The 12,972-nt window shown below is 48.2% G+C and overlaps 1 protein-coding gene across 2 annotated transcripts in view; it reads left to right on the top strand.

Annotated features, from left to right (window-relative positions):
• The window catches only part of CYTH2 (cytohesin 2), a 222,662-nt gene that overhangs the window by 125,382 nt on the left and 84,308 nt on the right, over positions 1-12,972 (top strand). For both annotated transcript variants that reach the window (XM_085616447.1, XM_085616448.1), the window contains exon 3: positions 9,917-9,983. In XM_085616447.1, the coding sequence (XP_085472573.1) occupies positions 9,917-9,983 (67 nt within the window). The remainder of the gene's footprint in view (positions 1-9,916; positions 9,984-12,972) is intronic.

Raw genomic sequence — 12,972 nt, forward strand, 5'->3', positions numbered from 1 at the left:
AGGGCCGACTTTGAGTCAGTGAAGAAGTGCGCTTGACCTTCATGCGTTATTTTCAGTTTAGCCAGGTATAACATAGCATAGGGTATTGAGGCGGCTTGCAATAGTTTTTTCGCTGGTGTAAACTCTCTCCTAGCTGCCTGCACCACTGGGGTATAGTCCGGGAAAAAGGACAGCGTATCTCCCTTATACGTGACTGGTGCCCTAGCCCTGGCCTTTCGCAGTATAGCGTCCCTATCAGCATAGTTCAGGAGGCATGCCATGATCGGGCGCGGTGGTGCACCCGGCTGAGGTCTTGGACCCAGAGAGCGGTGCACGCTCTCCACTTCCACCACTGTAGACAACACTGAACCAAACAGGTCTCTTAACATCCCGTCTATGAAGGTCTCCTTCTTGGAAATAGCGGTGGACTCCGGCAGACCAACAATGCGAAGGTTATTGCGCCTAGAGCGTGCTTCCAAGTCCTCGTTCTTTGCCCGTATTATTTCCAAAATCTTCTCCATCTGCAAGATCTGAGTCCTGTTCTCGGCTTGGCAATCTTGCGTATCAGACAGTCTATTTCCCAAAACATCGAGCCTGTGCTCATGTTTATCCACCTTCTTCTTGACTGTCGAGACCAGTCGCCAGCGCATCTATTTTGCTATCAATCTATTTCATGCTGACACGCAGTTCCAATAGGATAGTTCTAGTGTCCTCCTCCACGTCGTCTGATCACCCATTGTTTCAGTGGCACGCGTGCTGCGCTTGTTCTCAAAGTGCAGCTTGGGCTGCTTAGGTTCAGACTTTCCCATATTGGAGACTATGTCAGTAGTGTACTGCACGCAGTCCAGCCCTGCCGCTCAGCACGCGCCCAATCTCGACGGACCCTCCAGTGCAAGGCCCGCTTGGCGCGCAGCTATTCGGCTGACCAAGAAGCGTCACAACCAGGGGGAGATGTCCCACATCAGGGCACTTAAAGAACTATACGCTGTCCATACTGCGCCCCGCGTGCCAACCAGGAATCAAAGCGTCGCAATCTGCCAGATCGAACACCAGGACAGAACCAGGCGCTCAGACACATAGATGCCGTCGAGGAGGCGTTTGCCGTCGAGGAGGCGTTCATTGACACCGAGGCAGCGCAGGAGGATTCCTGATGCCGGGAGTTCCTCGGGGTCACGAGGCTCGGTGTACTCAGTGGTGTATACCCCTCCTAAGCCGAGGTCGCCACCCCTTCCTCCTTTGCCAAGGGAGCCCTCACCGCCGCCTCAGCCACCACCACCACCGATTCCGCCGCACACACCGTTTGGCCACCCTGTGGCCCCGCCACGGTCGTTGTCGTTGCCTCGGTATCCGACGCTGCCGAAGAGGACGCCGAAGCGGCCGCAGCCGAGCAGATCGCGCTCCCGCTCCGGATGGAGAGGAAGGTCATGGAGCCATGGACGGGCCTCGTCGACATCTGGGCGACACCCAATCGTCTGTCAGGGACTACTCGCCGACGCTGTCGGACTCGCCAAGGACGGGAGTATCGCCTGTCGACGATATAGTCTCCTTCCAGGAGGTGCTGCCAAACTAGGGATCACGGTGACGGTGCCAACACCTACGACGTCCGTGATCTTCGAGACGCTGCACCAGAAGCACCTGTCTCGCCCCCTGCTGCCACTGGTGCCGGGATTGGTGGAGCCCGCTACGGAGTTGTTCCTCACTCCGACGGTAACAAAGCCAGCCCCCTCTAGGCTCCTGAAGAAGTATCGGGCTCCGGAATCGGACCCGACCTTTCTGAGGATGGACCCGAAACCGGACTCTGTCATTGTGACGGCGGCAAGGAAGCAGCATGCGACCACTCCTTCCTCGACAGTGCCGCCTGATCAGGATAGCCGTTGGCTAGACTCGGCGGGCAGAAAGGTCTGTGGGACGGCTTCTACCACCATGAAGTGCCGGGGCTCTGTTGGGGCGCTACGACCGTGCCCTGCGGGAGTCTCTCCAGCAGTACGCGAAGCTGCTGCCTCGTGACTAGGACTTTCTGGAGACTTTGCGTGAGGGGATGCTGGTGTCTGTTAGCGGCACATGGCTATTGTCATGGCATCAACCAACTGCGTCACGCTTGGCTTCGCCTTACCTCACTCAAACCGGAGGCACAGCAGAGTGGCCAACCTGCCTTTCTCGGGGGAGACCCTGTTTGGCAAGCATGCGGACGACGAAATGGCCCGCATGAAGACTGTGGCAGAGACCCTGACGGCTGTCGGGTTAGAGAAGCCTGAGAGGAAGAAGCGCCCGTTCCAGAGACGGTTCGGGCGGCAGGAAGAGGGCGTGGGCAGGCCTCGGGACAGCAGCAACAACAGCAGCAGCAGTTCCGCAAAACCTTCCAGAAGCGCCAGAAGGGTAGAGGAGGCCAGCAGTCCGCTACAGCGACCATGGGCCCGGCTGGGTCTCGGCCCTGAGCGGTTACTTCCCCTGCAACCGTTACCCACTCCAGTGGGGGGGGAACCGTTCAATTTTTTCTGGCAGAGTGGAGAAAAATTACTCGGGACAAGTGGGTGCTGAATATTGTTTGCAATGGATACAGTCTTCGGTTCATCAGCCTGCCTCCAGCGATTCCGCCGGTAAGCTCACAGTATCAACTGCGAGAGCTCCAGGCGGAGGCAGACATCCTGTTGAGGAAGAAGGCGGTGGAAGACGTACCTCTGTCTCAAAGGGGAAGAGGTCTGTACTCTCGGTTCTTCCTGGTTCGCAAGAAGGACAAGAACTAGTTCAGGCCCATTCTGGATTTGCGGCAAGCAAACAAGTGGATTCGCAGAGAAATTCTGCATGCTATCGTTGCATCAGATTTACCCTCAGCTGCAACGGGGAGACTGGCTCTGTGCCATAGACCTACAGGATGCGTACTTCCATGTGCCCATTGCACGGAAACACAGGAAGTTCCTGCGGTTCCAAGTCGGCGCCAATCATTATCAATACACAGTACTGCCATTCGGGCTAAAGTCTGCGCCCAGGACCTTCTCGAAGTGCATGGCGGTGGTAGCCGCACACCTGCGGAGGAACAAGGTGTTTGTCTACCCGTACCTGGACGATTGGTTGATCAAGGCCGCCTCCTTCTCGGAAGCACAAGCGCACTTCAAGAAGACGTGTGTTCTCTTGGACAAGCTGGGGTTGCACGTCAATATGTCCAAGTCTGTCCCGACTCCGGTCCAGTGCATACAGTACTTGGGGGCCGGGGGGGGGGGGTCTCCATCAATACGCTGTCAGCAAGCGTGTCTCCTTTGGAGGAGAGACGGTTATCACTCCTTCGGAAGGCTCAGGCTCTTATGACCGCCCCATCGATGAGTGAGGAAGGTGTCTTCGCTGCTGGGATCGATGGCCTCATGTATCTTCCTCACTCATGCACGGCTGCACATGAGACCGCTGCAGGAGTGCTTGGAGGATCAGTGGGATCAGAGGACAGGTTCTTGGGACGACAAGGTACGGCTGTCTCTGCATGCTCTTCAGTCGCTGAAGTGGTGGTGTTCGGCGGAAAACCTCCTCAGGGGAGTTCCCTTCCACAAGGACATTCCCACGTAGAGGATCGTGACGGATGTGTCTCGCCAAGGCTGGGAAGCGCATTCTGGAGACTGACAGATACAAGGAAAGTGGTCCCCGTTGGAGTCGACGTACCACATCAATTTCTTGGAACTCAGAGCCGTTTACTTGGCATTGAAGGCCTTCCATCCGTCCTTCCAGACCAACTCGCTGCTGGTGCAGACGGAAAATACAACCACGATGTATTTTCAACAAGCAGGGGGGGTCGAGATCGCTCACTGGCTTCTGGCCCGAGGACTGACTATTACGGCCACGCATCTGCCAGGTGTGCAGAATGTTCAGGCGGACGCACTGAGCAGACTGATTCAGGAAAACCACAAATGGGTCATAAACGACGAAGTACTAGGGGACGTCTTCGCAAGGTGGGGGACTCCAGACGTAGATCTGTTCGCCACCGCCGAAAACAGCAAATGCCGAGACTTCGCATCCAGGTACTACCAGCGGGGGATGCTGGGGAATGCACTATGGATCGACTGGTCGAGCAGCTTTCTGTACGCTTTTCCACCCATTCCCCTGATTCCGGCAGTGCTCATCAAGCTGTCCCAGTCCTGAGCGCGAATGATCCGGATTGCCCCGGAATGGCCCAGGCAGTGGTGGTTCACGGACCTGCTTCACCGGTCTCTCCTTCCTCACATACGGCTGCCGTGCAGGCCGGACCTTCTCACGAAGTTCGGGGGGCGGTTGGTGCACCCCAACCTCTCGTCTTTGAGTTTGGCGGCATGGCTCCTGAGATAGTGCAATATGGCCACTTGAATCTACCAGCAGATTGTATGGCTATACTGAAGGAGGCTAAGCGACCTTCCACTAGGACGTCCTATGCTTACAAGTGGAAGAGATTCTGCATCTGGTGCAAGTCCAAGAACTTTGACCCGACGACATGTAAGGAAGATGTCATCCTTCCGTACCTTTTGCATTTGGCGCAGTCTGGCCTAAATTTCCATTCCCTTAAGGTTCATCTCGGTGCTCTGACTGCTTACAGGAAATGCCCTTCACAGACTTCCTTTTTTCAGATCCCTGTGATCAAGGATTTTTTGGAAGGCTTGAAGAAAGTGTTCCCTCCTGTCAGACTTCCCGTGCTTTCCTGGGAATTGAATGTGGTGCTGTCCAGATTGATGAGGGAGCCTTTTGAACCTATTCACAAGGCTTCATTGCAGCACCTGTCGTGGAAGGCAGTGTTCCTAGTGGCCATTACATCGGCCAGCAGGGTGAGTGAACTTCAGGCGTTGTGTTGCCAAGAACCTTATACGGTATTTCATGCTGCTGAGGTTATGCGTACTCACCCTAAATTTCTTCCTAAGGTTATATCTGATTTTCATGTCAACCAGACCATAACTTTACCTACGTTTTTTCAGAATCCCTCTTCTCCAGCGGAAAGGTCTCTACATTCCCTGGACGTTAGGAGGGTGTTGAAGTTTTATCTTGATAAGACGAAAGATATTCGTAGGTCAGACCAATTGTTTATCAGTTATGGATCAATCGGGACCGGTCTTGCTACCTCCAAACAGTCCATCTCTCGGTGGATTGTGTCCTGTATACAATTGTTACCAAAAGGCTAATAAGACCTTAGGGGGTAAACCTAAGGCTCATTCCACCAGGGGCAAAGCTGCCACGACTGCTTTGCTACGTAATGTTCCGATTGCAGAAATCTGCAAGGCGGCCACTTGGAAGTCGGTCCATACCTTTGCTGAGCATTACTGTTTGGACATGGACGCCAGGGCAGATGCTCAGGTTGGGCAGGCTTCGCTGCGAAATTTGTTCGCACAATAGTGGTATTATTTTGTAGTCTTCTCCACCGCCGTTTTCGGTGTGGGGATGGGCTTGCCATTCTATTCACTAGATTATGACTATACACAGAGATCCCCGACTACAGAAGGAGTAGTTTATTTTCTGTAACTCCAGTTCTGTAGAAGGGGTATCTCTGTTATAGTCATAAGCGCCCGCCCTCCTCCCCGGTGGAGAGAGAAATGTTAATGTAAGGAATGCTACAGGTCTGGTGTGCTACGCCTTCCAAAAGAACTGAAAGTAAAAGGGACCTGCTGTGCATTCTGGGATACTGGAAAAGTTCTGGAAAGTTTTCTTAAAGGCACAGTATCCTGTTCTGAGCCACATAATGGCAGCCTATGGGGCTTGTCTGTCCATTCCTCCCTCTCTATCATTCCAGAGGCTTTTGCTGGTAGAGGCAGGTTTTTCTCTGTGGAAAAAGCTGGGCAGGCAGTGCTGTTTGTGGATGTTGGTGGAATTTTCTAGTTGAAGTACTGGACAGTGTAGCCTGTGGCTATAGGCTGCATTATCTGTCTTTGAAATTCTCTCTTAAGTGTAGATGCAGGTCTGCATGGCTTGACAATTTAAGAGATTATTTTTATTGCTCCGGGGTCCCCGCACATGGGCGGGACTATTCACTAATTATGACTATAACAGAGATACCCCTACTACAGAACTGGAGTTACAGAAAAGAAACTACTCCTTTCACTTCCGAGTGTCTTATGAAACATAGACGGTGAACCTTAACTGGTATGCACTTAACAAGCGTGTTTGCAATTGAAATGCATGTGACTGCTGCCTAACTTCGTTGAGGACTTCTATGTAAGTAAAGAAGCGGTAGCGATAAAGTTATGGGATTAAGGAGTGTTATTTTGAGGCAGAGAAGTATTTGTACAATTTTCAGTGTAGTGGGTAAAGAGTAAAGCAATGGTCAGTATTGGAGGAGGTCTTCTTTTGAAAGAAGTTTGGTTATTAGGAGGGTAGGACACAGTCCTCTTACTAGGTAGCATTGAACGTCGCAAGGGTACAGTGAGGTACTTTTAAGGTAGGCATGAGGAAAGTGGCCTTCATTTTTACACTTCTTCCAGGGCATTTGGTGGATCGTCTTCCATCAACAAAAGCCGTTTTAAAGTATTGTTTTACTAGGAGCAAGACCTTTCACATTAGAGTCATTAAGGAAAACCTGAAGTAGACAACAGCATTAATCAGGCATATAAACATTAAGAAAATAAATCATTTTTGTTAGCAGTTGGCGTTTGCAGAGTTGGCCCTGTTACGTTCGAAGCTTTGGCTCTATGACGTAATGTGCTGATGTCAAGAGAAACTCCTGCCTTAAGACCAGCTAGGGCGAAGGGCCTGTGCTAGCAGCCCTGACTAACTGCATCTGTAACAGTTTTAAAGGTAGTTTACTTGCTTGCATGTTATACTATGCAGGCTCAACTATGTGCTCCATAACCGCATCAGCTGATGCCATCCATCGGTATCGTGATTGCACAAGCGGGAAGCTTGAGATCAGCAGTTACTGCATGTGCATAATCACACACTAGATGACCTGCTGCAGTCGTAAAACCAGTAATATTTAGTTTCAGTAAAAGAAAAATATTTGAAAGAGGTAGAAATCAATGCACTATTGATGCCAAACTTAATATTTGTCCGCTCTTTCCTTCGTCAAACATTGGCCATTAAACCGAGTTTCCAAGTTGTAGTGCTTCTCCGTGCCAGTCGTGCAAAGAGCTGCTAGACATCAAAATGTAATGATGAAGTTGTGCAAATTAAGAGACGAATAGTCTTTATTGGGATGAAAAGGCTTTATTGTGTCAGAAGGCACAGCACTGCCATCTCCAGCCCCTCCCTCCATTCACCAGAGCCTCCCACAGGCCCAATACAGAATCATTCACCACACGCATACTCTTTCACTTCACTCTAACCCTCACCCTCTGTTTCACCGAACTGTGTTGCACAAACTGTAGTTACCAGATAGGACTGGAAACAAAGCTGTATTTTAGTGGAAAGGAAATATTTCATTTAAAGCTCACCCTCTCCCCAGAACAACACTACTTTGTTGGCTAGCTAAATCCGATAACTAGACCGGAATCAAGCTTTGGTAGCAGCTTGGTTGAACTAACTTTGTGTGGGTATAGATGACTGACTTTCTGGTTTACTTGCTCTTGGACATTGATGTCTCATTTTGTGTTAGTAATGGAGATGTAAAGGAGATTATAAAACCGATCCATTACATTTCACCATCTGAGAGTAAAGCACATGTCAATCCTGCTGGCAGAACTTCTCACAAACCCAGCATTGGCAAAGCCAATATTCTTGCCTGTGCAGCAAGAGCTGTGGCTTTGCCAGTGTTTTTGTCATGTTGTACACTAACTTAGTTGCTCTTCATCGTAGGTAAAAGTGAGTACCGTAAAGTGGAATGGCGAAGAGTGGAGTAGTGTCGTAGAGTGGAGTGCCATAGAGTGTTATGTATTGGAATGGGGTAGAGTGTTCTAAAGTATAGTAGCGCAGAGTGAAGCAGCATACAATGCAGCGTCATAGAATACAGTGGTGTAAATTAGTGTTGCAAAGTAGAATGCAGCGGTGCTGAGTAAAATATACTGCCATAGAGTGCAGTAGCCTCGAGAGGTGCAAAGTAGATTAGAGTGCAGTGGCAAAGAGTGGACTGGTGTAGTGTTTTATAGAGTTAAATAGTGTAAAGTAAATTGTTCGAAGTAGAATGAAGTGGCATGGAGTGGTGCAGGGTAGAGTGCAATGGCATTACGATAGAGTGGTGGTGCAGAGTAGATTACAGTGGATTGGCATAAAGTACAGGGGGGCTTAGATTTAAGTGGTACAGAGCAGAGTGCATTGGCGTACAGCTATAAGGCATAGAGTGCAGTGTTGTAGAATGCAGTGTTGCAGAGTAGCGTGGAGTTGTGTAGAGTGAAGTTGACTGGAGTGGTGTAGGGTGCAGTGGCAAATAGTGCAGTGGTGTGGATAGGTGTAAAGTTAAGTAGTGCAGAGGGGAGGGGAGGGGAGTGGTTTAGAGTGGAGTATGCATGGCGTGATAGCACACTGCCGTTACAGACAACCTATTCTCAATTGAAATGACCATTACATGTGCACAGACAACGTTTTACTATACAGTGCACAAACAATGTCTGCAAATGGCATCACCTAATAGATTGATTTGATCATATTAAAGTATTTCTTGCCAACACACTTCAGAATTAACAACAAAAAATGCTTCATTTGTGCTTTTTTCTGATGTATTCTGAAATACTTGCTAATTTTATTTAAATGTTGTGTGCTAGCAAAAAAAAAAAAAGTTCCTACCCCTGGTATCCAGCATGATTGTCAAATAAATCCTCTCACTTTGAAGTGCGAGAAAGAAAAGTAACTCACCAAGCTCCCTTGGACGACAGAACCCGGCATTTGACCTCTGTCTTTGAATGCAACGCAAATGTGACACTATAGTGCAAGATACAGGCCTTTTTACAGAAAGGAGCACAAATGGAAGAGGTAGTGTGAAAAAGCTTTGGCCGTGGGAGGGAGAAACTTACACTGGACAGCCTAAATCAAATAAAGCCAGCAAAAAGAAAGCTAGAAAATGTGTGTTCCAAACCACAAGGCCAATCAATGAATGATAAACAACGGGCGGCAGGCATTCCTAAGTCACCTTTCTGAATATCCCCAAGATGTCTTGCGCAAATCAGACCGCTCTGCTGTCTGGTAATCTTCGACCTAAAAAGGAACCCATGCATGTAGTGTAGGACTCCTTGAAGAAAGTGCCAGAAGATTAAAGACCTTCTGCACTATCCCACCCCACGGTGTCCTCAAATTATGCTTTTTGCTGATAGCATGCTCTTTGATAAGAGCCTGGCGAGGAGGATGGGTACTCTACACAAGGTGATTTGGTTTGTGCTGGAATTCACTTGGATGGATACATTGCAGTTAATTGGAAAGAAGGCTATTTCAATTGTGCACTTTGAATGGCTGGGGTTGCATCCCACCTAGAAATCTGTAGCCTCCATGACCACTTTGATTTGTGTTGGTGACACACCTGAACCTCCCGATTAGCGAGTCATTTTTGCTCGGATATTTGTGTGTTAAATACTCCCTGATTAAAATTAATTTATCGGGGGGTAATGCTGCTTTCTTAAACTTTTTATTTTCTTCTAGAACATGGACGTGTGCGAGTGTTGGCAGTTTAGCTTAGGTCTGTCATTTACCATAGAAGTTTTCCTCGCTGAAATTTACTGTTAATGGCTGTAATTTCAATGGTCTCATGTATGTCACTACATTTTTCATTATTTTGCAATTCTTAATAAAGTTAATAAGTAAAAATGTATTTGTAAAAGCTGCTCTTGGGTGAAAAAGTTGATTTTCAACGTTACCTCTCACAGTGATTCTTACTATCACCACTTGTACAGAGTGGCTTAGTACCACTCCTCTTGAATTTAAAACTGATGGGAACCGAGAGTAAATATGTGAGGATTTGTCAGATGCACAGAAGTTTACACGGTCAGAGTTTTGGAAAATGTTGACAATGTCCAGCTGCTATCGGCAGTTTAAAATAATTTTGATATTTTTTTCTGATTTATTTTTCCCTTTTTCTCAGTAAAACACTGCAGCGAAATCGGAAAGTGGGAATGGGACGCAAGAAATTCAATATGGACCCTAAAAAGGTATGTCACCAGGTTCAAAACTAGTGTCTCTAGGCCTCCATAGTACTTCATTGCCCGGATAAGCCTTCGTTGTGTTTTACTCTCCCGGCCTTCAGTACTTTCTGTCCCCTAGCTGGCATTTTCATTACTTCTTGTAACCATGGCCCTATTTTTTTTGTTGTTGTTGTTGTAATCCTCTCCATTGTTGTGTCTGAACTCTGTGCCCTCTTTGTGTGTTTTTTTTTTTGTCCCTTTGGTTCTCTGTGGTTTGTGCCCTAACCCTCGGCTTTGTCTCCCTAACGTTTCTCTGTGTCTCGTATCCCAGTTAGCCCTATTTTTGCTTTGCGAGCCTCCTATTTATACCCTCCTTACCCTTTCTTTACACTTAATGTCCCACCTGCATTCACTGTCTCCTGCTGGGCATCTTGGTGCTCCTCGAAGTCCACCCCTGCCCCATGCTCCACCCCCAGGCCCTGGTGGTACTTGATCTTCCTTGAACTGTCATATCCACCCACCCCTTGCCTGTAGACTCTTAGTGAGCCTTCCAGCCCTCCTGTTTCTTGGTGCCGCGCTCTCTTGGTTCTTTGTGCACCCCTAGGGCTCTCTTGGTTCTTTGTGCTCACGACTATCTTGGCGCTTTGTGTCCCTTCCCCAGCTCTCTTGTTTCTTTGTGATCCCTGCTTACCAATGCCAGTGCTTTGTGGTTTCTCTGAGCCCGTGCACTGGATCACAAGCCTTTTAGGGCTCTATGGCAGCCCTCTCTGTATTTAAGTCCTTTGCCCTGCTGTGTCATTTCAGTGTTTATGGTCTAGCCAGCGCTATATAAAACTCTTCAAATAAATAAACACCTCTCGGGTACATTTGTCACCCTTCCTGTACCCTGGAGACCTGTGCCACCCCTCGTTACTTGATATCCGCAGTCACGGCCCTCTGTGGTCGGTGCCATAACCTCGGACCCTCTGGTTTTGTGTTCGTGTGCCTACATACCTACCCCTTGTGCACTGTCTTGCCTCCCCACTGGTGCATCCTTTATCTTTTCAAATGAGCAAGAGGCCTGATTCTAGTTTTCTGTAGTTCATCTTTGGTGCAGTCTGCTGCTGTGTTTTATCACGTGCCTCCTGATCCCGTGCGGTTTATTAGCTTTCTCTGTGCTTGAATGGTTTGAGGCCTGCTTATTGTAAACATTAGACATGTAATGGAGCGAAGTAAAGTCGCTTGGTGTTTTCCCGTGGTTTGTAGTGAATATGAAAAGGAGTCGATTTAGAGGAGTTTGTTCTGCATAGGAGGATCCGAGATTTCAGGGTATAGTTAGCGAGATTTCAAGACCCGTACAGTAGTACCCTACACATTGCCCGTGAGGCTTCTTTGTGTTTCTCTTATTCTGAGTGACAGGATTGTTTGCAGTCGGTTGTACTGATTTCGCAAACTCCCCATTATTCCCTGTGCACATTCTGCAAAGCAGTGCTTCGTTAAATTGTATTGGAAAAACATTCGGAATGAAGGAAAGTGTGCAGAATTTAGGTGTAGTAACTCCAATACCGCTCCCGATACCCTCTTCAAAACCAGAAAACTAGGAATGGGAGGTAAAATAAAGCCGCTACGTGCAATAATGAATGAACTCCTGGGTTATGTCAATGCCTTGTAAATCTGAGAACCAAACAAGACAGTTACTCTTGTCGAGTTACCAGAAATGTGCTGTGACCTACATTTCCACGTGAATGAACACCACGTCTTAAGCAATTACGGATTATTGCAATCATCCAACCAGTCATCACGGGTGAAAACCTAGAATTAGGATATTGCCGGAGTACATCGCAGGTCCTGTTACATATCACGTCCCTCTTTCTGGCCTGCCAGATTTTCAGTGCACACCCTCAGTTAACCCCCCTCCCCGCCCCCCCCCACCTCCCTCCTCCCCCTGTCACCCAAAGAAGGTGAAAAAATCAATCTCTGTAGTTGTGCCCGCTCGTGGGTGCACGCTTGGCATGGTGGACCTCTTTTTCAGGTACTGTGTGCGCATTTCAAAGGTTGTGCCGAGCTGCTGTGCTGTGTGTTAAAGCGTGCCTTATTGTGCCAGTCTGGGGATCACCCTGCGCTTGGGCCTTGGCTGACCTAGTGGGGTTGGTACAGATGGTTTGTCTTTCGTCTTAACGCTTGTAGCTTGTCTGATCTTTTTGAACTCTTGTTAGGTTTTTGTCATTTTCTTTACTCAGTTTCATACCTATTTTTAGTGCGGCACTGGTCAACCGAGAAAATAGGATAGCTTGGGCATAAACACTAGCTTGCCTAACAGACGCTGATTAGCATCCATTTCTGGCTCAGTCTAATTAGAAGAAAGCTGTTTTAGATTCTAATTGTGTGCTGTAAGAGGAAAGGCGGTTTCACTGATTTGCCTCTCTAAATTCTATTTTGTGTTGTAACTCACAGCAAAAGGCAAACCAACGTTCTCACACGTGTAAGGAATGAGGAGGTGACCATCGAAATAGATGGTGTCAATATCACTGCTCATGGTGAGAAAGAGTTGGCAGAAAAAGATACTTTTTATGCAGCAAGTATCTCTAGGACAGACACACAGGCATCTGAACCCTTTCTTCAGGTTGAAACCTACCAGACCGTGCTCTACCACATCATGCATACTCCACTCTGCGACACTCTATGCCACTGTACTCCAGTCCACTCTCTGAAACTCCATGCCACTTTACTCTACAACATGCTACTCCATTCTACTCCATGGTACGCTACTCTCCACCCGCACCCTTAACGTTTAGCCATGCTGAACTGCAGCTAGACTGCTGTACAACATGGCTAAAACACATTCGCAAAGCGAGACCTATTGGCGTTGCCAGTGCCTGTTTGTTTCTAGAATGTGACTTGTGCATTTGAGATGGTCAGATAACATCTTTGACTTGAGTTGATAGACCCTAGCTTTCTTAATGCTGTATCAAGTGTTGCATAAATTGCATTTCATTACTATTAAGTAGACCACTGTGTTGTATGTTGATTAGTGAAA

Source organism: Triturus cristatus, chromosome 7 (genome assembly GCF_964204655.1).
Source record: "Triturus cristatus chromosome 7, aTriCri1.1, whole genome shotgun sequence".
Classification (NCBI taxonomy): domain Eukaryota; kingdom Metazoa; phylum Chordata; class Amphibia; order Caudata; family Salamandridae; genus Triturus; species Triturus cristatus.